Consider the following 27765-nt stretch of genomic DNA (forward strand, 5'->3'; position numbering starts at 1 on the left):
GGCAGGGCACTCTGCTGGGTTAAGAACTGATCAAGGCCAGACTGGATGGGGCATTGAGCTACCTGGTCTGCTGGGAGGTGTTCCTGCCCATGGCAGGGGTGTTGGAACAAGATGATCTTTAAGGTCCCTTCCAACCCATTAACATTCTATGATTCTACGAACAGGGCCAAGTGTGTCTTGCTCAAGGGAAGGAAAAGCCCATGCGAACCACACAGGCAAACCAAGAAAAGACCTTTCTAACACCACGGCTGACCCTCTTTGAGGCAGGCAAATGGACCAGACACCTCCCGAGTTCGCTTTCAGCCCACGATATCCTGATGTGACAAGTCAATAATGAGCGTCGACTAAGGATTTGGGGAGGGTCACCAGATCTGTCCCAGTAAATGGCTGGTGCCGCGGCTCCAACCAGCCCCGCCCGCCCGGCAGCACCGCCCCGTGCCCGCCCCTCCACAGCTCGGCGGGCTCGCCCAGGCGGGGCCGGGCAAGGGGAAGAGGAACAGGAATCCGGAATCCCTTCCGGCGCAGCCCGGCAGCCATGGCCGATGAGGAGGAGGACGTGCCGGTGAGTGGCGGGAGGGGCTGCAGTTCCCGGTGGTCCCTATCCCATCCCATGCCAGCCGCGGGCGGGGTGCAGCGGGAAGGGGCCGGGTCCCGGCGGGCACTGACCGCGGCCTCTCCCCGCTGTGCCCGTGCAGTTCGAAGAGGACGCGGAGGACGCCGGCGGGGGCCTGGACGGCGGGCAGGGCAGGAGGAAGAGGCTGTTCTCCAAAGAACGTGAGTCGTGCCGGGCCGGACGGCCCAGCCCGGACGGGTCACTCAGCTGAAACTCCGAGCAGACAGCTATGGAGTTCCTAAACTCACTTCTCCTTAGCAAAACAGCGGCTTTCGTTCAGTGCCCTGGCTGCAAGTGCAGAAAGCTGTCATGTAGACCCCCCTAAAAATACTGCTGGTGCATCCTCTGAGCCGAGCTATGCCCACAGTCGGTTATGCTGTGTAAGTCAGTGTGCAGCGCTTTGCAGGCTAAATTAATATTTAAAGAGCTCGTCATCAGATGTGCTTTTCTGTATGTACAGCCTTGGCTTTTGTTGGCTTCTGTTTATTTCCTGTATGTTTGCTCAAGAATTGCCCTGTCTAACAGACAAGTTACATTCCTGTACCACCTGGAGCAGGAATGTGCAGGTTGGTGAGCTCTGACTAGGTGTGTGCTGCTGACACTACTGAATGGGTGAAAGGAGCCTCACACTCAGTGTTTCTTTGTGCAGTAAGATGCATGATGTATGGATTCGGGGACGACCAGAACCCTTACACAGAATCCGTGGACATTCTTGAGGACCTGGTAATAGAGTTTATCACAGAAATGGTAAGTCAGCTCTAGACAGCATGGTCAAAACATCCTCATGAGGATTTTAGCCTTCTGAAGAATACCTCTGACTCAAATACTACATTATGCCAGGCCCCAAACTCATGGTGCTAATAGGAGAAAGCTAAACTTGGATTTTGCTTTTCCAGGAGAAAGGCAAAATTCATGCATCTTGCTCCATGTGGATTTAGAACGCTGTCTGAAGTCCTTAAGTAAAGGTTAGACTAAGTATTGTAGGAGGCAAAATTCACATCTGACTTTGGGGCTCACTGTGGCATCGCTGTATGTGCAGCTGACAGAAAGCAAGGCTCAGCTTTGAAAAATCTGTCGACTTTTTGTGTTGACCGAGTGTCTTTACATGGATGGGAAAGTAGCTCTGCTACAAAAGAAATGTATTCTGGTTCCTGAAGCCATTATTCTTCCAGGTATTTGGATACTCTTTAAAGTATCCAAGCATTCCCCTTTCTTTTGAAAGGTTGCCCTTGCCTTTTCTTATCAAAATACCCTACACTGTCCTCTGATAGGGTTACTTCACATTGCTTCCAAGTTGTGCCTGGTCTTCAGGCGTTTTGCAGGCTGGGCATCCTACTTGTAATCTAGCTTTAGCTTTGATACCATTATGTGGTATACATATATATATATGTATATATATTGGTAAGTGGTAGGTGTGACAGGGAGCTGGGGACAGCAGAACAGCAGTGAGTCCATGGTTTACTGGCAAGTTCTCTTGTGACTAGGATGATGGTGCCCAGGTCCTGCAGTTGCTTACTTTGTTATAAAATTATAAGGAAATAAAGTGGAATTGAGAGCTTAAAAAAGTAACCCTGTTGACTTTCCCTTTTTCCTCTGACAGACACACAAGGCCATGTCGATTGGGCGGCAGGGCCGTGTACAGGTGGAGGACATTGTCTTTCTAATTCGCAAGGACCCCCGGAAGTTTGCCAGGGTTAAAGACCTCCTTACTATGAATGAAGAACTGAAAAGAGCAAGAAAGGCCTTCGATGAAGCAAACTACGGATCTTGATTCTGTGCACAAGCTGCACTGGAGCTTCATTTGGGCTGCCCAAGTAATGGCAGCTGCCCAGTAAGAAGGAAGATCATATCGTGTGTTGTTTGGAGGGGTTATTCGGGATGGAGGTCACTGCTGGGGTGTGTGCCCTCACTTCCAGCTTTTTCTGAGAACTATTCAAGCAGCTGAAATGTTATCTGATTGTATGTGGTATACTTAGGTATTTTTATACCATTTAAGAAAATGAAAAATTCCTGTAATGGCAGTAAGTCTGTTTGAAGTAGGCCTTTGTTGCATCAGATGCCTAGAGGGCCGATGATCCGTGATTCTGTACAACTATTTCAGTTATCACTGGGTACTCCTGTGAGAGGGAACCCAGAAAATGGATCTTGGTTTATCTGGACATTGGCTTCAAGCCCAGACTACTCTAAAAGTTCTGCTTTTTGCTCTGTATATGCTCTTTGAATAAAACATTTTAAGTTTGTGCCTACTCCTTATAACTAAACTTACATAGATCAATTCACACAAGGTGCACAATAGAGGGGTTTTGGCACTTAATGGGCTAGGAAGGTTATTTTTATTTCTGTCCTAGTGGGCACAGCTCTTTTATTTTCTTCTGCTCTTAAGCCTAAGAAATTAAACTTAGCCCATTCCTGATTTACTTGCACTTACAGCCTTTCCTTAATCCCTGTTAAGCAGTTGCTCTCTACCAAACCAGATTCCTGTTCTTCATTCTGAGAATTTTTCTCCTTAATATTTCCTGGTGATCATGCTCAGGGGAATTATTTCCAAGCAAAAGCCTGGCAGAAACTACTATACCCATTGCTTGTTCTAACACTGTGGAATACCTGTACCTTACACTGCCAAGCAGACAAAAACTGCATTTGTATTAAAAAGATTTTGGGACAGTGAGAAACATGTTCATCAGTCAGGAGTTTACTGTTGCAGACCAGACCTGTGCTTTCCCTTTTTCTGGAAAAGCAGTAGGTTCAGCTAACTCTTCATTTCAGGACAAAAGTAACAAACGCTGAAATAGCAATGATATTGCATGCCAAGGCTGTCCCCTGTACAAGCAGCACAGAAAGAAGGGTGTAACAGACTTGGAAAAGTGTCTGAAAGTCTTTTGTAATAAGCAGCAGTGCTCAGCTGCAGCCTTCTGCTGTGGATGGTAACTAATTGCGCTGTGGATTTGACAGCAGCACTTAATATGTGGTCGAGCAATAGAGAAGGGTCACTGAGTAAGGGTAGCAAAGTCACTGCTCATGGACAAGGCCAGGTAAAAGGATGAAGACTATTCAGCTGTTTGGAACACCCTTAAAATATAAAAAAACACCCATTAAAAAAAGCTGTTTTACAAAAACATAATAAAATGGTTGCTACTTTCTTAGCAGAATTCAGGATCTGAGTTACTAAGACACCATTAGAGTTCAGAGCATTTTACTGTAAAAAAAATTTAAAAAAAAATTGGAATTACTTCTTCAATCCAGGATCAGACACCTATTGCTGCAAAAATAGAATCAATATCCATGTTCTCAGTAGATTCTTTACACACAGGGCTGGGGTTTCCTTTGAGTAGCAGCTGCTTAGGGGTCCCTGCTGTGCTTAGTCTGACAGGGGCTGTATCAGCATCAGAACGTTCTTTCTGACTCAGAGGCCCATCCTGGTAGGCAGGGAGGATGAGTGATGCAGTTGTGTCACAGACCCCAGAAAGCTCAGAAGGCTTCTGCTGAACAGTCTTCAGAGCTCTCTTCAAGCGTGCAGACGATTTGATCCTCCTTGGACAGAGCCACGCCCCGAGGTACTGCCTTGGCCAGCGTGTGTGTTGGGACCCATACAAGAGGTATTTACGGACAGATGTTTTGACACTGCGCAGTTTTCTCTTCAAGCTTTAAAGGAGGAAGGTGCACAAAACATAGCTTTATAAGATACTGAAGTTTGTGAAGATACTTCAATTACAGTTTGGAGAGATTTGGCTACTAGCCTTTCTCATTTTCCTTGTCATACCAAGGAAACATAACAGCACCTTGTACAACAGTAGTCAAGGAAATCTGAAGGGAGACAACCCTAGCATCATGCAACTGTTACCATTAAACATGCAGATTATTTAAGCTGCATTTGTTATGTATTTGTGCATTTGTCAGCCTTTTACATCCTTTCACAAGTGACTGATGCTAAGCAGAACGCTTATGTCAGAGCATCCACTAACCTGAACTAGTGATCCCAAGTTTTAAAAGAACGGCTTAGACCACTGTGTTTCACTATACTGTAGCAATATACATATTAAAATGTTAAGTGTTACATCCAGAAATCCCACACCCATGCAAGAACTACCTGCATCCTTGAGCCTCCACGTGGTGCAGCCGGTTGCTTTTCAACAACTTGTTGCGCAGAAAATAAGCTTCTGATTTGAATTTATTGTTTTTGCACCACAGAATAGCTTTTCTGAGTGCCTCTGACAGCTCCCCAAATGATGCAGCTGTTTGGACCATCTGTACAAGAGATTCAGTATGCTGGGACTTTGCTACATGAGAGGAAGGTGGTGCCAACTTTGCTTTAAAAGGTGTTGATGCCATGTTTATACCCTGACAAGCAAAAATAAAGGCAGGGAAAGGGACACTTTCAATCAGGGATATTGTGTTAGGGTCTCTAAAACTGAAAAATAGTGTGTAAAAAGATACTGTACAAACCTCTTGTGTTGGAGGTCTGGATGGCTTAAGCAAGCTCTTCATATCAATCCCCAGGTGCTTCCCTATAGAGAGAGAGATTTCCCATTACAGTGTTGAGATAGTTTTATGTCTTTGTTGCACAGAGATGCTGCACTGCTTTGCCACACCGAGCTCTCAGCAGGCTCACACCTCTACTCAGCATTTTCAGGCAGCTCAAGGGGACTACACTCATCTTGCACTGCAGCTGGCAAGGGATGAAGACGATGCAGAGATTTACAGATGGCTGCAAAAACTTAGCAGGTAAAAGCTTCTCACAAACACCTGGATGCCTGCAGTCACTGGCCATAGCCCTCAGTACAGAGAAAGTCTTGGGCACAGTCCAGAACCAGCAATCACAGGATACCTGCATCCTGTACTTATAGCCTTGCCTACTCTTGTATGGACTGTAGACAGTGTTCTTAGCTTGTCACTGTCCTTATCTATGCAAAAGGAGGAAAGTAAAAATAACTGTTTTCAGGACCTGTATACTGCATTCATTATCTGCTTCTCTCCAGGCTGTATTATCTTTAAAACAACCCCCCCCAAAAATCACAATGCTGACATTATCCACAGCTTTAAAAAGGCAAGCTACATGCAGCATTCTCTTCTCCTAAGGACAGAGGAGGGGAGCTTGCACTAGAACCACGCTGTGGTAGAAGTGCTTGGCTCTGCTGGACAAAAGCTGTGATCAGTCTCTGAGATGTCAGAAACCATTTGCACTGTGGCACAAGGCTTTACCTCTGTTGGCTCTGGGCACCAGAACTGTCTCTCCAATGTCCATGGGGCATGGGATGCTGTGGTTTGTCACGTCACTTGTACAGGTTACAAAATGTCTCTTTTTCCCAACCTCTGATACTGCCTCTGGCATTGCTGGGAAGAGCTTCTTCAGCCAGCTGGTAGATTTTTTTGTTGTAAGCATTTTAGCCTCTTGCTTCTTCATCTCAGAAGATAGGTTAACTCCAAGGAAGTTACTGATATCAGAAGGGAAGGTAAATCCCTTGATGTAAGGCATCTGTTGGGTCTCAGATACCAGATGAAGTGTTGTTGACAAGACGTCATACAAGGACATGAGGGTCTGCAATACACACCTGTACTGAATCCTGAAGAGACAGGACAAAAAGGTATGGAGTCTCCTCTAGGAAAACTTTATGCCCACTGAAAAACTACCTTAATCTCAAACAGAAGAGATTCCAAGCTGCCCTTTCCCCATTTTCCCTGAGTGCGAGTTTAGCTTTTTACACTCCATCACCCTGCTTTCCTTAAGTCTGAGCCTTAAGGAACCATTAAGGATTGGAATCTAGGAGTAACTTGACTAGTAAATTCCCAATCAGGAGCCTCTCTGCTTCCCTAGAGTGCCACACGTGGGTCACATCATGTTTTGAGGTCACATCCAAATCATTTGCCATGAGGTCTTCCCCCAAAAGCACCCTGTACCAACTTGGCTGATGCCATACAATTGCCTGCTCTATGTTTCCTGAAGATAAAGATTTCTTGTGCCAGAGAACATTTTACTGAGTTCTTCTACACAATGATATTAGTCCCTCAGCTACAGACACCACTTATTTTCCTGTACCGAGAGAGACCAGAACAGCAGTTTCCCTGGAAAACTCAGCAGTGTTGTAGAACATGTTTATCCCAGCCTTTCCATTTCAGCATGAGGCAGGACTTACTGCTTGTTGCAGAGTACCAGGTGTCAGTGTTTGTGTCAGGCTGGCACTAACACTGCGATTTCATTAGTGCTACATAAAGTTTGCTACGATCCAAGAACAAAGCCTTTCATAAAAGCATGTAAGAAATCTCTCTCCACTTGTACAACTCTTCAGGTGCTACAAAGCAAGTCCAAAAGAATGGAGAGGCACCCTCTCTTCCTCCTCCCAAATGAACAAAGCTCACTTAGCAGAAAGGCCTAATTACAAGCCCTTCTCCCTGACAGGCACATCAAACAGACAGACAACAAACAAGACAGACTTTTGAACACACAAACCATAGTCGGCTCAACAGCCCCAAAGCCACCGTGTTCAGAAGTATGAATTCCTTCGAGCAGAGATGTTTAATGGACAAGCTGAAGATTACAGTCGTTAAGGATAAAAAAATAAACAGCGTGTAATGAGACTTGCTGAACACACCAACTAGAGGCAATTCGCAGGGTGATATCCTGGAATAATTTGGGAGATGAGTATGCAAATTTTGAATTGCTCAAGGCTGGAACAGCAGCCAGCCAAGAGCCTAAGGTTCCTACATAATAACTTGAAAATAAGGTGTTTGGCTATCAAACAAACTTCAAGTTGCATGTATGAATTGCACAGTTGAGTCCATCAGCAATACAGGGCCTCCAGCAGACCTAGTTTTGGATGTTATGAGGTGCTAATAGTGAACTGTAAGAATATTTTTACGATGAAAAAAGGATACAGAAAAGTTTTACTGCAACAGTCCAACAGACGGAGTACGAGCTTGCAGCCTCCCAGTACCTTCAGAGCCACTGTTTCCAGCATGGGCTGGCTGGGAACCAAGCAATCTGCATGGGCTTCAGATGTATCTTTCCTGGATTGATAAAAGGATGAGGAGTTGGTTACGATGTAGCATCCCCCTCCTTTAGCTCTGCAGATTGAGTTAACAGATAGTATAAAATAAAGGATCACGACACTTACTTAGGAATCAGTTCTACAAGAGTTCCAAGGCAGCCCACCAAATTCATTTTCCATAGGCGCTTCAAACATTGTTCTACCTAGGAAAAAAGAAAACTCTTTTGACTGGTATTTTGAGAGTGGGAGTGCCTTGGTCTAAGAACCATCACTATGTTAAATGACACCTTCCCTTTAGCAGTTTAGCAGCACAAACTGCAGGTTTGTGTCATGAAATGTTCTAGGATATTCCTATATCTGCCGTTCATCGCTCTGCTATAAAAACAGAATTAAGAGAAGGACTGGAGTAGGTCATGGTTAACTGGTGCTGCGTGGTTTCCCCTGCTGTATACAATTAGCTTTGGTATTGGCTGTCAAGAACAAAAACACATGAACAAATCAAGAAGGTAAGGACCATTCTTACTCTGATTCAAAACAATTATTTGAAGATACTGACAATCCCTTTCCTGGAAAACGAGTAAGGAGTTTACTTTTCATGCTAAACCAGTAAGTACTTAATAGAGCAGTTTAGGACTATTCTTCCCCCCTCCCACTATTCCAATTCATTGAGAACCAAGGCCGTGTATTACTCATGCATTCAAAGGTACGTAACTGTACCTCCTTCAGGCCTCAGCGTGAGCACAAGACACCACATGTCGGTGGAGAAGTGGAAATGGCACTGGCTGCACAGCGCGGCCGCTCACCTGCTGCAGGGCGAGGTAGGGGCGGTGGCGGAGCAGCCTGCTGTGGAACACGTAGAGCAGGGCGCGCAGGACGCGTCCCTCGGCGGCCAGCCCGGGCCCCGACAGCCGCCTGCCGGCCGTGTCGCACCGCCTCCGCAGCACCGACAGCCGTCCCACTGCGGGGGGAGCCGGGCACGGCCTCAGCGCCGGGCAGCGCCCCAGGGCCCGCCGCCGCCGCCCCGGCCCCCCGGCCCCCACCGCCCGCCGCAAGCGCCTTCAAACCGCCCTCCCCCCAGCCCCTCTCGGCACAGCGCCGGGACCTGCGGGGTGTTCGGCCGCCAACGCCACCGTGGCGCTGCTCGTGGGCCAGGGCACGTCCAGCCGGTTCCAGGGCGCGTCCAGCCCGCTGCACGGCACATCCCGCCGGTCCCACGGCACAGCCCACGCCGCCCCGGGCGCCGCCATGTTCCCGCCGCGCACCAGGGAGCAGGCCCCGACCTGGGCGGGACCATCCCGGCCGGGCCGGGGGAGGGCCGCGGGCCGGACCAAGTCACCCCGCGGGGGCGAGGCAGAGGTCGGGGCCTGGCGGTGGTGCACTGCGTTCCCAAATGTTGTAAGCGCGAAGAGGAATAGTTGTAAATTATGAGTGTTAATCACGCTTTCCAAACCTCGCAATTCTTCAGTGTCAGCCTGGGGAGCTGGGGCTGTTGGTAGCCAGCGCAGCAGCCGCTGAGCTCCTCGTGTGAGGCGTTGCAGACGAACCCAGGGGTGACCCCAGACAAGGGCCTTGCAACTGCGCCCTCCCGTGTCACACACACACCCCTAAAAGTGGAAAATAATCTGGGAGATCGGCTTCACACGAGTAGCAATTGCCATCCGGATGAGAGGGCATGGTCTTAAGCTCTGCCAGGGGAGGTTTAGGTTGGACGTTATGAGGAATTTTTTCACAAAAACCCTGATTAGGCATTGGAGCGGGCTGCCCAGGGCTGTGGTGGAGTCACAGTCCCTGGAGGTGTTCAAGGAAAGACTGGACATGCCACGGTCTAGTTGACTTGGCTGGACTTGATGATCTCAGAGGTCTTTTCCAACCCAGTTGATTGTGTGATTCTGTGATATCAACACTCTGAACAAGGACAGGCCTTGCTGCCCATACCCCAGGTGCCCACCTGGCCATCCTGGTCCCTGCATGCGTTTGTCCCGTCTCCTGGGATTTGCCATGGCAGGGACAAAGGGCCCAAAGCCAGGCAGAAGTGGGTCCTGTGGTGGATGCAGGTGCCCCATGGAATTGATTGCTGTTATTTATTAGTGTTGTTAGAATAGTTTCCCACCAAATGGATTGAATTTTTGTGGTCTTCTATGAGTACTCCTCCCCCAAGTAAAGACATTATTTCCCGCCCCTTTCCCTTTCTGCCTGTAGTTGAACTTTCCTAACTGCCAGCACTGGTACTCCAATTAAGATATTTGTTAGGAACAATGGAGCTAAATCCGGCACATTTTTTTTGTATAGTCTTATCTTCTCCTGGTTCCATTTGGTTGTATGCTTTCTATTTTCTTTTACAGAATCTTGTACAAATACAGATTAAAGTGATGTCCTTTTAAAAAGATAGAGCAAAGATTGGCATTAATGGTTGCACCTGTAGGGAAGAGAGATAAGAGCAGACCAAGAGGCAGAACTGATAAAAGGCTGCTATGAGCACTTGCCTGTCCTGGGAAGGGGAATGTTAAGCTTCCTAGACTAAGAGTGGAAGTGAAAGTAAAAATGGAATCGCTAAGGTGTGAGCAGAGGATCACAAAGGTCTCTCTAGCTGAGCTTCTGAGGTGTTTTGAACATCCTATAAGTGAGGAACAAGCCTGGGCCATCTGCTTTCAGTGTTGCTGTAAAATGAAGCAGTTGGCTGGGGAGTTGTGCCCACCACTCCATTCTGTATTCATAAAAGGTTGTGGGAGCATCTTGATCCACGCTGATGGTACTGCTTCCTTCAAGGTCTACCACAAGTCCGGTAAGAGCGTAGGTAGTTGAAGATGCCAAGGGCTGTTCTTTTAATAGGCTGAAATGTGGGGACAAAGTAGGGAAATTTTCTTTTCCTCTGCTTTTTTTGTTGGTTATATTTGGTTTTTTTTCCCCTCTCCTCTGTCTGTATGTTGTCATGAAGCTATTCTCCTTCCTATACTTTATTTCAGAGGACTGTAGATGAATGGTTATACAGATGTATGATCTACTAATTTCTCTAGTCGTGCTCTATCGAGTCATTTGGTTCCAGGGAATAGCTGGGATAAAAGCTTTCCACCACTTACTTTATTTGAAATAAGTCATCTGAAGCTTTATTATATGTCCTGCTCTGTTTGTCTTCCAACCTGCATCTTCTTACCTGTGTTATGGTAACTTTCACAATGGGTTTATGGTTGCAGCTTCCCTTTTACTGTCACTGTGTGCAGCCAGCAAGTGGCAACAAGTCTGTGTAACGTACGGCTTGGTTGGGCTGCTGCCACAGAGGTCAGTGCTAGGCTAACTCTTCAGGGATTAGAGTGGGTCATTAACGATAAAGACAAAGATCCCATCCCTTCCTTGTGGTTAGATATCAATTAGCAGACAACAACAACAAAAACCCAAACAAACAAAAAACCACCAAAACCAAAAATGCAGCAGCCATTAGTTTGAGGCTAATGCTCACAGTAAGAAGAGCATCTCATGTTGCTTTCCAGCAACATACGATTTTCCCAAATATAGGCCTACTTTCCCCACGTGGGACAGACTTAAGCCAGCGGAATTAGTTTCCTTATTATCAAGGATTCTTCCTGTTTCCCTTTCTTGAAAGAGGTTCTAAAAGCTGTTGTTTATCAATGCCTAAGCAGTTGTCTTTCTCCCCCAACCCTCTTTTTTCCCTTCCAGATGTTGGCAGCATTCAGCAGTCAGAGGACAAGGTAAGCTTGTGTCTTTACCTTCATTATGTGTGCAGATATAATCCTGCTGTAGTAAAGGCCTGCTCAGGAGATGGGGCAGAGGAGGGTACATGCGTGGCTGGGAATTGAGAGCTGTGGCATTCTCCAGTTTGTGCTGCATTGCTTCTCGGTCTCTGTCTGCAGCTGTTGGAATACTTGGGAGTGGTGATCTATGAAGCCCTGGACTGGGGAATTGACAGCCAACTGGAGCGAGAACTGAGTGGTCCTTTGGAGAAATTGCTGTGCCTCATGTTGAAACTGGATGATGAGCCAATTAAACCAGAAGTCACTCTGCAGGATGTTATCAAGGTTTTCTTATTCCCACTTAGTAATTATAGCAATTTTAGAGGAGCTGATGGAATGGTGCAGTTAACCAAGGGGCAAGTCCGTTTCTGGGAAAAAGCTGAGTAGATTGTTGGAGAACATAGAGGGAGCATGTGGCTTTCCCAGCAGAGGGAAAAGGCAATACCTTCTTAGGTACTTGCAGGTGCCCATGGAAAAGAATTAAGAAGGAAGACTACACATGGCTCTCACACAGCTGTGTCTACAAAGTCCTTCTGTACATAGTCTCCAAATACAATACCCAGAAGACTATGGATATTGAAAAAAAGTCCCTTGTCTGTAGTATTCAGTTTCTGCAAGGGCTGGAATTTCAATGTCTCAACTCAAACAGGTACTTGCCACTCAAATAGAATTTAAAGGTATGAGAAACTTCCCATCCCTCTGTCTGATCAGGGCTGGGGAAAAGAACAGGGTAAGTGACTCCACCTGCTGTGGGTTTTTTGTGCTTTGTCTGCACTGCAGGCTTCCCCTTTCAGGTATTTATTTTAAAGCACACTCTATGGAAGACAATATACATAAATTACACAGTTACTTCCATTATCATACATATAAGATTGGACATTTTGCTTCTTTGTTCCTCTGTATCTGCAATAGAAAAAAAATATAAAGGGGCTATGAGGAAGATGATTTTTAACCATGGATCGAGGAAACTGATTCTTGCTTTACTCCATCCTCCCATGGGATTTTTTTTTTTTTTTCATTTCAAGATCTCTTTCAAATAGCTGCAATTCTTTCAGGCCTGTGAGGAGCACTTGCCCAGGCCTTCTGAGGCTACCAAACATTACGAAATGACCTGTAGGAATCTGTTTGCTGAATATATGGAACTTCAGAAGCTTGTAACCATCATCCAAACCTCCAAAGAGGTACATTTGGGATCACCCCTTGGCTTCTATTCCCCCCCACCTTCACACTCACCAAGTTCTAAAGTAACCTTCCCATTGCACTGAAAGTGGAGCACGTAGATGGTTTGTTTTCACAATGGGAATGGCTTCTGTCTCTGCACCTTTTATATTGTAGCATTTACAAGTTTAGGTGTTTGGGGTTTGTAGGCTTTTCAGATAAACATTAGTGATTTATACTGGATAGATAGGAAATCACTGAACAGTGGAATGACCTCATGTGCTTGCTTCTCAGCGACTGAGAAAAATGGATGTGGAAGATTTGGTGGAAAATCCTCTTCAAAAGAAGAAAAACTGTGGCGTAAGGGATTTAATTTCTTCATTAAGGGCAGGGTTTTTTTTTCTTCAGCTGTAGCTCTCTCAGCTTTCCACTGATTCTTCTATGAAAAGTAGAGGTTGAACACAAATTAAACTGCTTAGGTTTTTTCAGGAGCTTAAGTAGTTAACAACTTGTCTGCAAAACAAGCTAGGGAGTGAACTTGAAGTTAAACTATTTCATATGCCAACCTCACATGGACATTTATTCTACACAAATATTGTCTTTGTGGTCCAACTTAAACCACTTCTAAAAATGAAGTTGGAGGCAGTCTTTGGAGTAAGTGTCTGCAAGCAGTTACTCAGGCTGTTTCTGCTGCTGAGCCCCAAACTCCAGCTCTTGGCAGGAACTGCCACCTGCCAAAAGCAATCTGTTCCTTTCTTGTAGCTGGACTGAAAAATCCCAGAAAACTGTTCTGTTACTGGTAGAACTGGGGTGGACTATTTCACTTTTACTGTGTGGGGTCTATGTTGGTTCAGGACTGGCAGGGACTGAAGGCCAGTAGCGCTGTCCATCTTTGTGGCTGTGCAGCTCCAGCAGCTCAAAGGAGTGAAGGGGGATGAGGCTGGAGATGTCACTTATACCTTGGGCTCACTGCCTTTCTTGTCTTTGCATTCTGTCCTTCCATAGGTCTTGGATTGTATGTTAGGGGCAGAGAAAGCAACTTACTCTGTTCTTTTCAAGGCCCTGCACAGTCAGGGCTCAATCAGAAACAAATAGCTCTTCCTTCAGGCTGGAGCTCTGCCCAGCATAAACAAATGCACTGTAGTCTGGAGCCTGTGGAGGCAAACAGCAAGCCCCGAGAGACTTGTGGACTCTCTCCCTTTGTCTAAATAGCACTTGCTTTGAAGCGTGCTCAAACTATTCGTATGAAAATGTTTGTGAAATGTGTGTTTGGGCATATTCTCAATTTTGTGATCTATTAAAATAAACTGGCAAGCTATCTCAAACCACAAACTCATCAACTGCTATAGCTCTTTTCTGCAGGGAATACATGAATAAATACATGGGCTTTGCTGTGTGGCCTGAAGGCCAGTGTATTTGGCCTCTGCTCCTTCAGGAGACATGAATTCCGAAAGCTGGATGCCTGTTGCAAAGCCTCTGCCTCTAGTTTCCAAGTCCCTAAGCACCAGTTGATTGCATTGCTCTGAAAAACTCTTGAGTTTAAAATAACCAGGATGCTAACTTCACTGGGATCCCACAGATCAGAGCTGATGCCTTGAGTGGTGCTAAGAAGCTAATGCTCTCTATGGGCCACACCTTTTTTTGTTGACTGCTACAAAACAGGTCTTCTGAAATGCAGACCACAGCCTGACAGCACGCAGAGTTGTACAGTTTCAGCACAGCTTATCTGAACATGTCACAAGTTGACGTTCACCTAGAAATCTAAGCAGTGAGACCTGTTAGAAACACAGCTTACTGCTCATCTATTGAATTCAATGCAGTGGATTTAGGGTGTTGTAGCATTTTTGTGTTGTGTTGCACAGGTGTGGGAAGTTTAGGTGGCATTTGACACTACGTGGGAGGGCCCAAGTAGAATAATTGCAGTGATCCAGTCAGTAGGGAAAGAAAAGTATGAATGATGATGATGATGATGATGTCACCAACATCTGACAAATGTTTTGGGTGTGCAAGTTGCTCTGAAATGGACAGCTGAAGAATATTCTTGTTCCAAAACTAATGTGGCAATATTACAGTACAGAAGTCTCTCTTCAGGTCATGTCTTTCAGTCAAATGAGTGCTATTTCAAAAGTCTCTAGTACTGATGGGTTTGCCCAGACACTTTTGTGTGTTCTCCCACACAATATTAAATATAGCTTAGGAGATATGGCTTGTATGGGGTCACTCTTTGATAGTTCTAGTTCTCTGGAGTTGAGGTATGACTGTACCAAAGCCAGGCTAAAACAATCCAACAAAAAAATCTCTGTCCTTGAAGACAGTCACCAGTCAGAGCTTGTATAAGACCCTTCTGATATTATACCAAGATGTCTGAAGGGATAAGTTGAGAGAAGATGCTGTAAGTGGAAAAGGGAGAGGAGTCTAAGTCAGAAACTTTGTTCTGAGGTAGTTTTCTGAAATGTTTTGCTTCCCTTTTACTGTTTATAATACAATCACTTGTTCTTACTCAATTTGCCACTGGGATCCAGATAAGCTGTTGATTTAGCACTTCCATTACGATGTTGTCTAAACATGCTATTGAGTTGATTATTTTTTATCCTGTCTTTGCTGGGTTATACTGCGTGCCTGAGCATCCTCAGATACTAACACAGGAAGAGGATGAGCAGGCATCAGAGTTTTTAGCTTGTGTCTTCCCACTTGTCTTCCTCTTTTGTTTGTGAACACTTCATCCCTTGGTTTCTAAAAATTCAGAGGATTTTAATGGTGAGATTTGGGATTTTATTCCCAGTGTTTGCTAGAATTCAATAATATGAAAACACTGGCACCTGGAGCGCTTGCAGAAAGAAAATGGGTCTTGCTACCTGGCAGCAAAAGCTGTTTTTTGCTGAAATACATTAATAAAGTTAATGACTAAATTTGGGGATGAGCCTGGTGAGCCAGCTCCCAGTTTCCTCATTGTAAATTAATCTCTGCAAAGAGAAGCAATTCTCTGCTCTGGTACTGTAGCCTGACCTGAAAGTGAGTAAAGGGGGGTGTTAAGGACACAACTGAATGTTTATGAATAACTTCAGTTTCTGAGTGTGCCCTGTTACGTGGAGGGAGGGGATGCTGCTCAGTGTGTTTTAGCCAGCTATTGACTTGGCCCTTCCTGGTTTCTCTGAGGCACCCCTGTGGCCCAGTGTCATCAGTGAACTGCAGGCTGGCGTGAGGCTGCACAAGGCCAGTGAGCGACCTCAGCGTTGTGTGCCTCCAAAAGAACGTGCCCGCTCTCCCTTTGAATTGCTTTTGGATGATATTCAGCACAAGAGGTACACCCTCCGGAAGGTGAGTGACTTTGAAAACATCTGCTGTACTTCACGTCTAAGCAGTATGTGTTGAGACCTCTTCTCCAAAAGCTTGTCTTTCTCAAGGGTACTTCCAAGTCCAGAAGTGTCTGGGTATCCCTCTCAGTTGCAACTCAACATTAGATCATCCTATTTGTCCACCGAAGTGCTTCATTTCCAGTAACTTTTTAAGTCAGGGGTAGTCGCAGTTTCATGAAGCTGAATAATAAACCTCTTCTCCTTCCAGAGGTCAGCCAGTCATTTTCCTGGAGCAGATATTCTGCCCCACGCACAGGTTTCAAGGAACAGACTCTTGCTTGCTTGTGCTTTCCACCTTGGACACTTACGTCCTTCCAGGCTCCTTTAGCTGAGCTATGCTTGGCAGCATCTCTTACTAGTTTCCTTGCCTTCCCAGATGTCCCAGATGTTCTGGAGTGTATGCAAAAGCAGTTTTGAGATAATCCTTTGCTCAACCTCAGGCAGAGGCCTCTAGGAAGTGTACTTGAGCTACCGCAGGAGTTTCGTCAGGGTAAAAAAAGTTAAGTCCCTCCCAGGGGCTTCTGACTCAAGTGGCAGTGACTTCCAGCTTCACCACTTGGTTGGTGAAGATGACCAGATACAAGAATGTCTGGGGTGTCTCTAAAGGCTTGTGATGCTCTTTGCTTGCTGCAGCTTGATCTGGGAATGATGAGCAGATCTAAAACACTGGCATAAGGCTTTGTGGCATTGGCGTGCTTTGCAAACAGACGTCTTGGCAGAAGATGAGACACAACTCTTCTTGTAATAAAAAGCAGTATTACAAAAAGTGAAAACTTTGCATACCACACTAGACATCAGCTTTTTTTTTTCCTCTTTGTTGGTGCTGCTGGAGTGCAGCAGGTTTATAAGCTTCAGCTAAACCATGCACCTCTATAAAGCCCCAGCTCTTGCTTGGCTTGACTGTGGCTCCAGCCTCCAGGTAAGGCTATGTCATTTCTTTGGAGATAATATCTTTATTGATATATAAATGAGTAGTAGTGGAAAGGAGACAGTGCATCATAACTACTTGTGTTCCTTGTATATCTTGTGTACACTTGTATGTCATTGTATACACTACTTGTGTCCTGTATATCAGTGCACTGCAGTACAGAACCATAACTCAAGGTGGCAGAATGCTCTGAGTCTTGATTTTTCTCTCTTTTTCCTTCTTTAAAACAAAAAACAACAAAATCCCCCACACTTTTCTTTTTGAGGAGAAGCACAAATATGTTTGAAGAGTAGTAGACAGAAATGCTCAAAGAAAGCAGAGTGCTCAGGTCTTTGTGAAGGCTCTTAAACTAGGATTTCCCCATCTGCAAAGCTATTTTAAAGCTTCTCTAGCAAACAGTGGTCTAATTTGCAAATGAATGAAAGCACAGCTAGTGTGGGAAGCTGTAGTGTTGTTCTACCTGCACTCCCACGTGTTCTGAAGTTGTACACACAGGGAGCATAGCCTCAAAATAAGAATACATGAACAAGGCAGCTAAAGACATGCATGTGCAATTGATTTTTTTGTCAGTTCTCCCCTCTGCAGCAAGCACAGGGCTCGACGTCTCACATGAATATCTGCCCTGCAATTCTATCTCGCTATTGTTCCTAGTTTATGTAGGGCTGTAAGCCAATCTCTGGGACTCTAGCTTATGCATACAGCTGCCTGCTGCTGCAGTTCTTGTTGCAGTTCTGTTAACCCATTCCATTGCTCTCCTCCCTGGAGCCTTCTCACTGATGAATATGATGTGACCATCATGGTGCTTACTGGGATCACTCCTGACGTTGGAATCTGAGTACAGTGTTCTCCAGCAGCTTATGAACAGTTCATGAGCTGCTGGGGCTGGAAGCCTCTAAGGGCTGTGCAGCACTTCTGATTATCTCTGGCTTGCCATGGGCAAGTCCGTCTCCACTGAGAACCCACATAAGTAAATCTCATCATTCTACACTTCCCAACTCATTTTTTTGTGCCATTCCCAAATCCTGAATTGCACCGTTCAATGTGCTGCTGAATGGCAGGGTAAACCAGGAGGAAGGAATTATTGTAGAAAAAGAACTTTCTTAAGCATCATTTTTCCTCTTTCAGGTGATGGTTGAGCAAAAACACAAGGATCACAAAGTTGATGTAGCTGCTCCCAAGCCTCATCTAAAGCTGGTAGGTGGCCTGGTGCTGCATGTGATGCTAGCAAAAAAAGGTAATTCAGGAGCTGACAGGACAGCTTCAAGGAACACAGAGGTAATGCCTTTTAGCTACTGGTTTGTGTTTGGGAGGGGGATATATTGACTTCTGAGCAGACCCTTCTGCCAAACCCGGGGCCTAGGAAAACTGACATCTTCATAGGAGAAAGATGATCAGTCTCCCTACTTCTTCCACTGCTTCTTTCATTTGGAACATTTTGTGGTCCTGAAAGAACTTCTGGAGTTCTCGATTTCAAATTTGAGAGTCGCCGAAGTGTTCTGCTATGCACAGTGCTGGAGGGTGTTTCACATGCAGGCCCAGTGCCATCCTGAGTGACAGGCACTTGTAAAACAGTGCCATTGCTGATGGATTGTCCTGTCACCACTGGTCTCCTTGCTCTATCCACTGGCTCTTTGTGGTGCTGTGCTTTGCCTGCAGGTGTTGGAGAGGCAGCTGAAAGAGTGTGTGCCATGTGAGACCAGCTGGCATGAACAGCCCATGGCAGAAATAAAACAACCACAGAAGCTTCAGTCAGCAGCAGCACAGGAAAAAGGGAGCAGGCCCAAAGGTACCTGCTACAAAATGATGGCTGGCCTTTGAAATGAAAGCCCACTTATCTTTTCAATAACATTTATAATGCAAGGAGGGTGGCAGTGCAAATTTTGTGTGATAGAGGTGGTATGGCATAAGAATAGTTATTTCTAGAAAATCTGTTTGTGGCTAATTAAGACTCAAAAGATGGTTCAGCTTACCTAATTTTTTTATGGATGTTCAAAATTGTCCACTAAGTGAGAGGATAAAATTTAGGCCATCACCTAACACTAAAAGTTTATGTAAGTTCCAGGACAAAGTCTGGCCTAATCTCAAAATCTGATCTGTGGATATCAAATCTGTCATTTTCTTGTCCCAGCACAATATCTCACTTAGTCTGTGTGTATGGAGGTTTTTTCTCTCCCTCTCCCCTGCAGAAATGCTTTTGACACCAAGTACAGCCTTGAACTCTCCAAGTGACGGTTTTTTAACTCTCCAAGATGCCAGTACTGAGTTTAAAGTTGTCAACACTAAAACACAGCAGCTGGGACCAGGAGTTCAGGTAAGGCTTTAAGTGGAAGGACAATGGAGAGGCATTAGATCTGCAAACACACATGAAGGTCAGGAACAAATCCTAGCGTAGGAAATCTTGTCTCAAAAGTGAACAGATGTGATACTGTTGGGTTCACTGAAGTTCTTTCCTCTACAGAAGCACATATCATATTCAGACAGTTCTGTTTGTAGCCTGACTGCAGCCCATAGGTACAGCCTATAGGGGATCCCCTCTCTCTGACCAGTGCTAGGACCTGAGGGACTGGCCTGAAGTTGCGTCAGTGGAGGTTCAGGTTAGTTAACAGGAAGATGTTTTTTGCCCTGAGGGTGGTTGGTCACTGGCTCCAGAAAAGTGGTCACACCACCAAGCCTGACAGAGTTCAAGAAGTGTTTGGACAACAGTGTGATTCTTGGGACGGTGCTATGCTGGGCTAAGAGTTGGACTTTGCTTGTGCAAAGAATGTGCTTGTGCTTCAGCTCGGAATATTCTATGATTCTATAGAACCAAGGCCTGCTCTGGTCTCTTAAAACTAGATCCTGCAGAAGTTTTAATATGCATGGTAGTCTAGCCAATCTTACCGCACAGTGAGGCGTTTGATGCTAGGTGTATTGATGCATTTTGGTTTCACACGGTGTGTGAGCTCATAGAAGGAAAACTTAATTACTTATTTTTAAGAAGCAACTTGATCGATGAATTCCCACTTTTCTGTCTGTGGAGTTATTTTGGGAGCACCACTCCTCAATAAACCACAATACATAGTCTTTGGGTTCTTTTACTCCTGGCTCAATCATGAAAAGCTTGACTTACTTGGTTCTGGGATTCAGTCTCAAAATTTTCAGAAATTCTGTGGAACAGAATTTAAGCCCTAAAACATCATGTCTAGCACAGATGCTCTGGCATACAAACAGGAATCTGTTTTCTGTAAATATTTCTGTCTGAAATGCAGTTGCTTAACTGAGGAAAACGGATATGAATTAATAAAAGCAGAAAATCTCAGCTATATTTTTCCCCCCGTCTGTGCTACTTGGAGGAATGTTCAGCATTCGAGAACCCTGTCGTTGAATGTATTACTGCTAAACTAGAAGGACCTTCATATGGAAACCAATTTGTTTTCTGCTTTTCTAGAGAAGGTAGAAACAATGCTGTTGAGATACAGCATTGTGTTTGAGTTGGGTTAGTGAGTTGGGTTAGTCTCTTGAACTGTTCTCCAATGTTGCTATGTGTGAGCTGTAGCCAAGAATATGGTTCCAATGTACTCCATGGATTGCTTAGGGAGGATTTTGCAAAGTTGGTTCCTGAACAGATGAAACTTTGGTATTAGTTTCCACATTGAACTTGGGAAAGAGAGAGCAGATGAATTGGAAATCTCACTATCTTGGCTGGAGCTTCCTGGTTGTGGAGTGCAGAGGGGGGTTAATTTTATGTTCCAAGAAGTAATAGAAAGTTCCTAAATGTACTCCATTGATTGCTTTCTTTGCTTCACTTTTGAGTGAGCCTTGAACATTTCTGCTCAGTCCTGGGTATCCTGGTTTTGTTTAGCACCAGTACTTCTGATGAAGTGAGCTTAGTGTCTCTTGCTTGCAGCTTATGAACATCCTGTCCTCTGATCTACAGGAAACCACTCCCGAGTTGCCCGACAGTGCCTGTCTTTCCCCCAGCAGGTCATCACTAGTATCCTACAACAGCACAGGTCAGTGTACTTCCATCTGCACGTCCAAACCAGGTGACAAAGTACAGTCAGTGGCCTACTGGGTTCCCAAAACCTTAGGTTGGGCACACTGTACACCTTCTTTTCACTCTGATCACGTGGAGTTACTTTACAAGAGGAGCTCCAACACTAAGTAATGAGTCTGGGGAGGTGCCCTTAGAAAACCATTTCTCTACAGTTGACTGAAGCCTGTGTAGTTCCTGCAGCTTCAAAACAATGATAGCATGTCCCCAAAGACCTAACTGGAATTTGCAGTAAAAGCCAAATTAATGTTTTGAATATTCAAGTAGAAAGTGCACCACTTGATTTCATTAAACTAAATGGTGCTAATGAAGCCTCATCAGGGCCTACTGACAAGCATAATTACTGTAACCTCTCCTTTTTATGATCTGAGCAGATGGGGTGGAGGAGGAGAGACGTAAGCCTTGCAACCTTCAGAGGGCAGTGTAGTGCTCCAGAGTGTTCAGCTTTTAGGGTGAATACTTAAAAGCTGCCAGTTGGTTTTCTGCACCCTAAAACTCTCTCTTCCTATCCAGGTCTCACTGCAGATTCCCTGTGTCCTCCATGTCCACCCACACCAGGAGACGTTAAACCCAAGAGTTTCCTGAATACTGTCCAACAGCAGCTGCCTCCTTACGGAAGAAGGTCCAAATCTTTAGAGACAGGCCTTCAAAGCAAGGAACTTGTAAGTCCAACATGTCAGCAAGCAGCCCTGGTCTGATAGATCTCATAATCACTAGAGCTTGCACTTTGATCCTCATGTAAGCACCAAGCACGCTCTGTGGTTTTTATCTTGGGACATATTGTATGCTGATTTGAAGCTGGTATATTGTTCTCTCATTGGAGACAGCTTAAGAGAGGACAGAATGCTGTAGTGTCCTTGCAGTGTCTTCCCAGTCCGAATGATATGAAATAAAGTTGTTTCTCACAGAAGAAGAAAAAAATACCTCTGCGCTACTTGAAAATGTCCATCAAGACTTCCTCAAGAGACTGTAGTTGACAATAGGACTGTCCTGCTTTCTCCATCTCCCCTCATTCTTTCTAGATTCTGCTACGCTCACAAGTATCCTTTAAGCTGCAGTAAAGGGAACAAGCATTTGACAAACTGTAGATAGCACAGCCTTGGTGACTTTTAAACTGAAGTCATCAGGCTCTGTGTGATGGTAATGAGAGAAGTGCTGGGATTTGTGTGCTTCTGTGCAACCTTCTGAATTATGGCCTTGCCCTGTTCTGCCCTGACAAGGTGTGCTGTGTCCTTTCCTCCTTCTTTCCTTCTGCATCCCCCCCTGCCTAACTTTTGCAAGTCTCTAAACTGACCTGAGGACTCTTAAAGCAATTTGTTCAGCAGTGTGGTGGGGGATGCAGGTGGGCTGAGTTCCCCACCTAGGGATAAAAGCAGGTGGTCTCTCCTGGTAGAACACCAAACCATAGTTGCCATTTGTGTGGGGCCAGTGATTCCTGGGAAAGAGAAGGCAAGACAGTGTTGTGCTGTGGAAAGGGATCTGGTACTCAGGAGAGCCGGGGTGGCATCTGTTTTGTAGTCTGTTCCAAAGGGTAAAACTCCCCAAAGACTGGCTCTGGAGATGCTTTAGCTGCTGTGGTGACCAATGGACCTGCTTCCTTTCGAAAGCAACAGGAACCTGCTTGAAAACTGTAGCAACCCCTAAACCCCCTGTAGTAGTTTCTCTGCTAGCATCATCAAACAGTCAACTGATATTCCCCACCACAAGCAGAATTGGATTTTGGAGACAAATGCTCCTCAGCCTTTGGGACCCAGTTTTGAGGATAACCTCCCCAAATAGCTTCTTTCTTCAGCTTTCTCTGATTCTTAACTTCTGTCTTTCAACAGGACTGTCTCTTTCCTACCAAGTGGGTATCACCAACCATCGCTGAGCTGATTGGAACCAGATATTCAGAGATGGTGCTGGAAGGGCAAGACTTCCTCCAAAGAAATAGTAATGGTGTCTTTCTAAGAGCAAAGGTATGTTTCCTCTCTTCTCTCTTTGTGCTATCCTTGGTTTTTCAAAAGATGGCTGGTTTCATGGCCCTCAGTGCTGAACTGCTGAGGTGCCCTTTGCCTCAACTTATCCTGTTCCTAACAGCTGATCCCAGTTTGGCCCTAGGCTGGAAACAGTTTTTAGTACTTTGTGCAGTGATGGCTTTTAATCCAGCTTAAACTGAGTAAATTGCTTAGAAAGTAACCCAGCCTTTGCTTCTTACTTCTTGTCTGTGATTTCCATGCTAGGAGAGCTGACTGCCATGAGTGTTGGTCAGTTCTGAAATCCTGAAGTAAATAGCTGGGATTTGGTATTGCTAAAGAGTGAAACTGAGGCTCCCACTCCTGAGTTGACCTGGCTCAAACCACCTAGCTGAGTGACACAAAGGTCGGGGGAGGTGAGAGGGACAGAGAATGACCTGCAGCACAGGACTGTTGACTGTTCACATTTCTTGACTACTGCCTTGCTCACTGAGTCTCCTTTAGAGGGGGTGTTGCAGCCAATCCTCCTGAACAGATGTCCTGAGTACAGGCCCTTTGCAGCACAGATGTGAGGAAGTCTGTGCTACTGGGCTTATGGGTCAGTGTCTTGCCCTCATTTATTTAGCAGTACAGACAGAGTCAAAGGGTTCTACTAGCAAAGCGATGTTACTTCAACGGTCTGTCTGATGCTCCTGAGACTGAATCCTTGTTTTTATCTCCCCTTACCAACCCTGCTTTAACTTGCCTGTTCTATGCCTATTCAAAAATGCCTCTTACCCCTTTTGTGTTCTTGCTGCTGAAGTTTTTTTAGCTTTCTCAAGCTCTACTTCTCAAGATAATATCACTTCTGACTGCCAGCTGTGTATGAATGTGCTCTTTTTTATAAAGTTCAAGCGACTCATCAGCTTCCTTATGACTCATTTTTTGCTTCAGGATTGAATTCAAATTTGCCCTGATTTAATCTCTTTGGGATTGCTGCAGTCTACCTCAAAGAATGTCTCTCTTCTTCCCTCTCTCTTAACTAGCTACTGTTACACTCTTGCACAATACAGCTATTGTTTGCTCCAGAGCCTTTTTTTAAACTCCTGTTGTCTGGCAGCTGCCCCAAACCTCTGCATCATAAAAACACTGGCCTACAAGTAAGAATTTTTGTTTTGCCTTTTTAGCTCTTAATTCCTGTGTCTTTGCTGTCCTTTATTCGACCTCTGTTATTGTAATATGGATTTAAAGCCTTTAGAAGGTTGGTTTATGTGCTTGCTCTTTGACAGGCAGTGGATATTGTTGGTACAAAGATATTTCCCTTTTGCATTCACAAATAACTTTCCTTTCCACAGATCTGTTTCAGCTGCCATAAGCAGATGTTTCTTAAGTGGCCTTACAACTGCTACCTCTGCAGCAGGTGAGCTGGTACAAAAGGGCTGAATGAGGAGGGAGAAAAGAGTGAAAGAACAGTGCTGAAAATACTCAGTGTTCAAAGACTTGTAGTACTGGATAGGAACAGGTTGCTGAGCCCTTCAGTTTTGTCTTACTGCACAAGCCAGGCTGAAGTGTCTACAGCTGCAGAGGATGTGGAAAAAACTTGTCTCTGAAGTGGTATCTCAGTTTTAATTCTTAGTACTGAGCTAGCAGTAACCAAATTTACTGTGCCAGTATTAAATTCAATTTCTCTGAGATCACTCTCTGAATTTTGCTCTAAAGGTTGGATCTAACAACAAGGGCTTGAACAGGTTCTGGGAAAGGGTCTTCACCAGAATCTTCTGCTGAGGACTGAAAAGCAGAACTCCAGACCTTGTGACTGGGAAAGGAGTTGGACCTACTTGTATCCACTTAGTTGTCAAAGATTTTCTGTTCATGAGAGAGGGAGAGATACTTCAGTCTCATTAAGGCTCACTTAAATCTATTTGAAGCAGTGGTGAAGCACTGAATTGATTACAAGCAGCAAGTAAACAACCACTGGAAATTGAGCAACTGTCTGGTGGTAGTGCTGGGTGAAATTTAATGAGGATTTGCAGAGAAAGCCTTGAAGCTATGGATGCTGACACATTTCAGATTAATTAAACAACCACAAATAGGAGAGCTGGCAAACTGAATGGGGGAGTTCTGAGCTTGCTTGCTTTGCCATCAAGTGATTCTGCCATAATCACAAATTCTGACTTGGGAAAGTCACCTTTAGCTGCCATACTAGTATCTACTGAGCAATTCTCAAATGATAATGCTGGGAACTTTTTTTCTTTCAGTGTTGTCTGCTGTGACTGCTGCATCAAGGCAAGTCTAGTCTGTACAACAGCACATGTTTTTTTTTACATTTTCTGTTTTCCCAGTGCCTCACCTAGTCATAGGAAGCTTTCCTTCACCCCACTGATACCTCAAATCTACTCTCTACCTTGTTTCTAAGAAAAGAGGGAGTATTATGAGGTGCAAAAGCAGCGAGGGTGCCGCAGACATCTCTTGCCATACTCAGCTAAAACAACTCTGGTTCCTCTTTCATCCTGTGTAAAGTGGTTGGGATTACACTGTGATCTATTTATACAAGGGTCAGAAAGTTCACTGCATTAATGTCTACCTTTTAAGTGCACTAATAAATCAATTGCATGCCATGCAAATTCTCCAGCTGAGCAGGAGGATGTGTTTCCCAGAGAACTCAGGTGACTTGTGTTGTGATTCTAGATGTCGATGCCCTTCAGAACATGTGTACACCTTCCACTTCACTTCCTAAAGTTTTTGAGACTCTCCAGAGAGGATGACCCAGCTACTGAAGAGCAGAAGAGCTCAGAGTTGCTACATGAAATAGAGCACAGGCAGTATTTTGGGTAAGCTGGGACAGGGATGTTCTGTTTTTACCTTGAAAGATATTACCAGTTACTTATGTAAATCTACAAACATGCAGACAGCAGTATGTAGTAATAAGTTGGTCAGCTGCATATTCTGCTGAATGACTGGTTTAGTCCTTGGTCTAACTGGTGTATAGTTCTCTGGAAGTATTGTGGATTTTAGATGACCAAAAGGGAGGATGTACAGGTGCTCTGAAGCAGCTTTTCCTTTCTGTCAGGTTTCTGATGTGGGTTTAGAAGAGTGCACATTAGCCCAGACACAGAAAGTCCTTTGCAATAGCTTCATTCATATAAGAATTTCCAGACTGCATTATATTTATCCCCCACAGCTGGAGGTCTGTCACTGCAACCCAAGTGTAGCCCCTTTATACCTACCAATCAAATATGCTAATTGTCTTAGGTACAACTGACTGAAGAGTAATGCCTCAGTTTCCCTCCACACATGTACAGACACCCTTTCCTTTTTGCCTACAGAAAATGAACTATTCCAAAAAGACCTTTTGACAGTTCTGAGTGGAAAAGACAGACCATGTGTGTATAAGTGCAATATCTAAGACTGAAAACATACGTTGTTTCTTCTCTATATTCTCTTCTTTCCAAAGCAGTTAAGTGTTCTACTGGAGGAACTGGTGTCTTTTTCTTTCTTTTCTTCTCTAACTATTCTTTAATGTAGCCAGAATAAAGTCACAGCAGTTTCTAGTTCAAAGGCTTGTACCTCAATTGCCAAAAAGCAGGGGTAGTGTTCACTACTGAAGTTAACTGTGTGGGGCAGGCAGTGGTTTGGTCTGTCTTATAATGCAGGTGCTGTAGAAGAGGTCTGAGAGGCTACATTGCTGTCATACTTCAGGATGGCGAAAAGAAATCCTACAGCATGAGGATGCAGTCACAACCTTGTGTCAGACATAGACAGTCCTTAGGCCTTTGTCTGACATACTGTCGATAGAGAGAAGGTGTCAGTAAATGAAAGTGTTCTGATGCTTAGTAGCCTTCCTAAGTGGTGCTGAGGGCTCTTTTGAACTCATGCAATTACCTAAATCACTTAGCAGCCTGGAGGAAGGGTGGAAGAGCACCATGCCCTCTAACAGAAACCTGGGTCAGCTTTCCTGCTTCTGTTTTCCCCTCTCCCTCTCCAGTGTACCCATTATTTTGGAGCCCCGTTGCCTAGCACGGCCTCTGTGCTGTTACACAAGGGCCATGGCAGACTGGCTGACTGCAGACATCTGTACCCACTGTGAGCAGTACCTGATGAATGTGGCTTCCCAGCAGCAGCAGAGCATCCCTCCCAGAAGAACTTCCTGGGCTTGATCCAAACTGCAATAACTATACCATGCATTTCTCCTGCCACTCGTTCTGTACCTGAAATAAATTAAACCGCTTTATGCATCTATTGACATTACAGGCCTGATTAGAAGACCTCCTGGTGGTCAGTCTAAGCAGGAAGCACAGTTAGTGTTTCTCTATTGTGAAGTATTCTAAAGCTTTGTGGGTTTTGGAACTGTTTTGATTCTTTTTATGTTTCTTTGAGGAAAATAAACGTTGAAGCACTATCACATCTGTGGCATTTTTTTCTTTGCACCTGCAGTTGCCACTGTTCCATGGCACTGTTTGCATTCATTGCTGAGCAGGCTTCACCCAATGTAATGAGTACAGGGACACTTTTAACCTAAACCCCCTTTCCTCAGAGAGTTGGAAAGTGGAGCTCACAGTTATGTGACCACATCACCATGTATTTTGCAAATGCTCCTTCCTGATAACTCGCTAAATAGCACTTAAAGCTCACTGGTTTGATGCATGTAACACCATAGGGACGGCTGCCAGGCAGCCTGCTCAGTCTGCTTGCTTTAGGAAGCAGATTTGATTTAGGAAGCTTCATTTGGTTTAGTAAGCTTGATTTGTTTTTCGTCTGTGCACTATCATCCTTTGGCACCAGAGCTTCCTGGTGTGTGTCACTGAAGTACCTTGTATATCTCAATGCCATCATCACCTGAGAAGCGGATGGTTTTTCTTGAAAGATTCTTCTCTTTGTATTGGCTTTAAGCTTGGCCCTAAGGTGAACTGGACTATTGCAATGTATATGAAAAAAAAAGAATGTTTTGGTAGATTTTTTGTGTGTGTGTGAAAACCAGAAATGAGATATTTGATAGTACGTGGATTTCTCCCCA

At 44.9% G+C, this 27765-nt stretch overlaps 3 protein-coding genes across 6 annotated transcripts; 2 read left to right on the plus strand and 1 right to left on the minus strand.

Moving 5' to 3' along the window:
• Positions 1-428: 428 nt before the first annotated feature.
• TAF13 (TATA-box binding protein associated factor 13) lies at positions 429-2851 on the plus strand. The gene is made up of 4 exons (XM_027878809.1): positions 429-562; positions 696-774; positions 1263-1360; positions 2214-2851. Exons 1-4 carry the CDS (start codon positions 536-538, stop codon positions 2382-2384), a joined length of 375 nt encoding a protein of 124 aa, XP_027734610.1. The 5' UTR covers positions 429-535; the 3' UTR covers positions 2385-2851.
• Positions 2852-3670: 819 nt separating this feature from the next.
• On the minus strand, positions 3671-9259 carry NEPRO (nucleolus and neural progenitor protein). Of its 3 annotated transcripts, XM_027878806.1 has the most exons (9): positions 8699-8846; positions 8400-8554; positions 7723-7799; positions 7484-7615; positions 7059-7136; positions 5813-6174; positions 5057-5118; positions 4701-4951; positions 3671-4255 (listed from the first exon to the last, which is right to left on the minus strand). In XM_027878806.1, exons 1-9 carry the CDS (start codon positions 8841-8843, stop codon positions 3859-3861), a joined length of 1659 nt encoding a protein of 552 aa, XP_027734607.1. In that variant the 5' UTR covers positions 8844-8846; the 3' UTR covers positions 3671-3858. The 3 variants fall into 3 exon arrangements, with proteins under 3 accessions (XP_027734607.1, XP_027734609.1, XP_027734608.1); XM_027878808.1 differs by lacking the exons at positions 8400-8554; positions 8699-8846 and adding an exon at positions 9036-9259; XM_027878807.1 differs by lacking the exon at positions 8400-8554 and having other exon boundaries at positions 8699-8812.
• Positions 9260-9934: 675 nt separating this feature from the next.
• On the plus strand, positions 9935-27142 carry LOC114055066 (protein spire homolog 1-like). Of its 2 annotated transcripts, XM_027878804.1 has the most exons (16): positions 9935-10378; positions 11269-11300; positions 11463-11627; positions 12398-12523; positions 12795-12860; positions 15657-15818; positions 17910-17978; positions 18441-18570; positions 18971-19095; positions 20701-20776; positions 21331-21479; positions 22644-22775; positions 24107-24171; positions 25010-25037; positions 25440-25582; positions 26737-27142. In XM_027878804.1, exons 1-16 carry the CDS (start codon positions 10138-10140, stop codon positions 26906-26908), a joined length of 1881 nt encoding a protein of 626 aa, XP_027734605.1. In that variant the 5' UTR covers positions 9935-10137; the 3' UTR covers positions 26909-27142. The 2 variants fall into 2 exon arrangements, with proteins under 2 accessions (XP_027734605.1, XP_027734606.1); XM_027878805.1 differs by lacking the exon at positions 12398-12523 and having other exon boundaries at positions 9941-10378.
• The last annotated feature ends 623 nt before the right edge of the window (positions 27143-27765 follow it).

This window comes from Empidonax traillii, unplaced genomic scaffold, assembly GCF_003031625.1.
Source record: "Empidonax traillii isolate 1590-97213 ecotype Southwest subspecies unplaced genomic scaffold, ASM303162v1 scaffold46:size3806547, whole genome shotgun sequence".
NCBI lineage: Eukaryota > Metazoa > Chordata > Aves > Passeriformes > Tyrannidae > Empidonax > Empidonax traillii.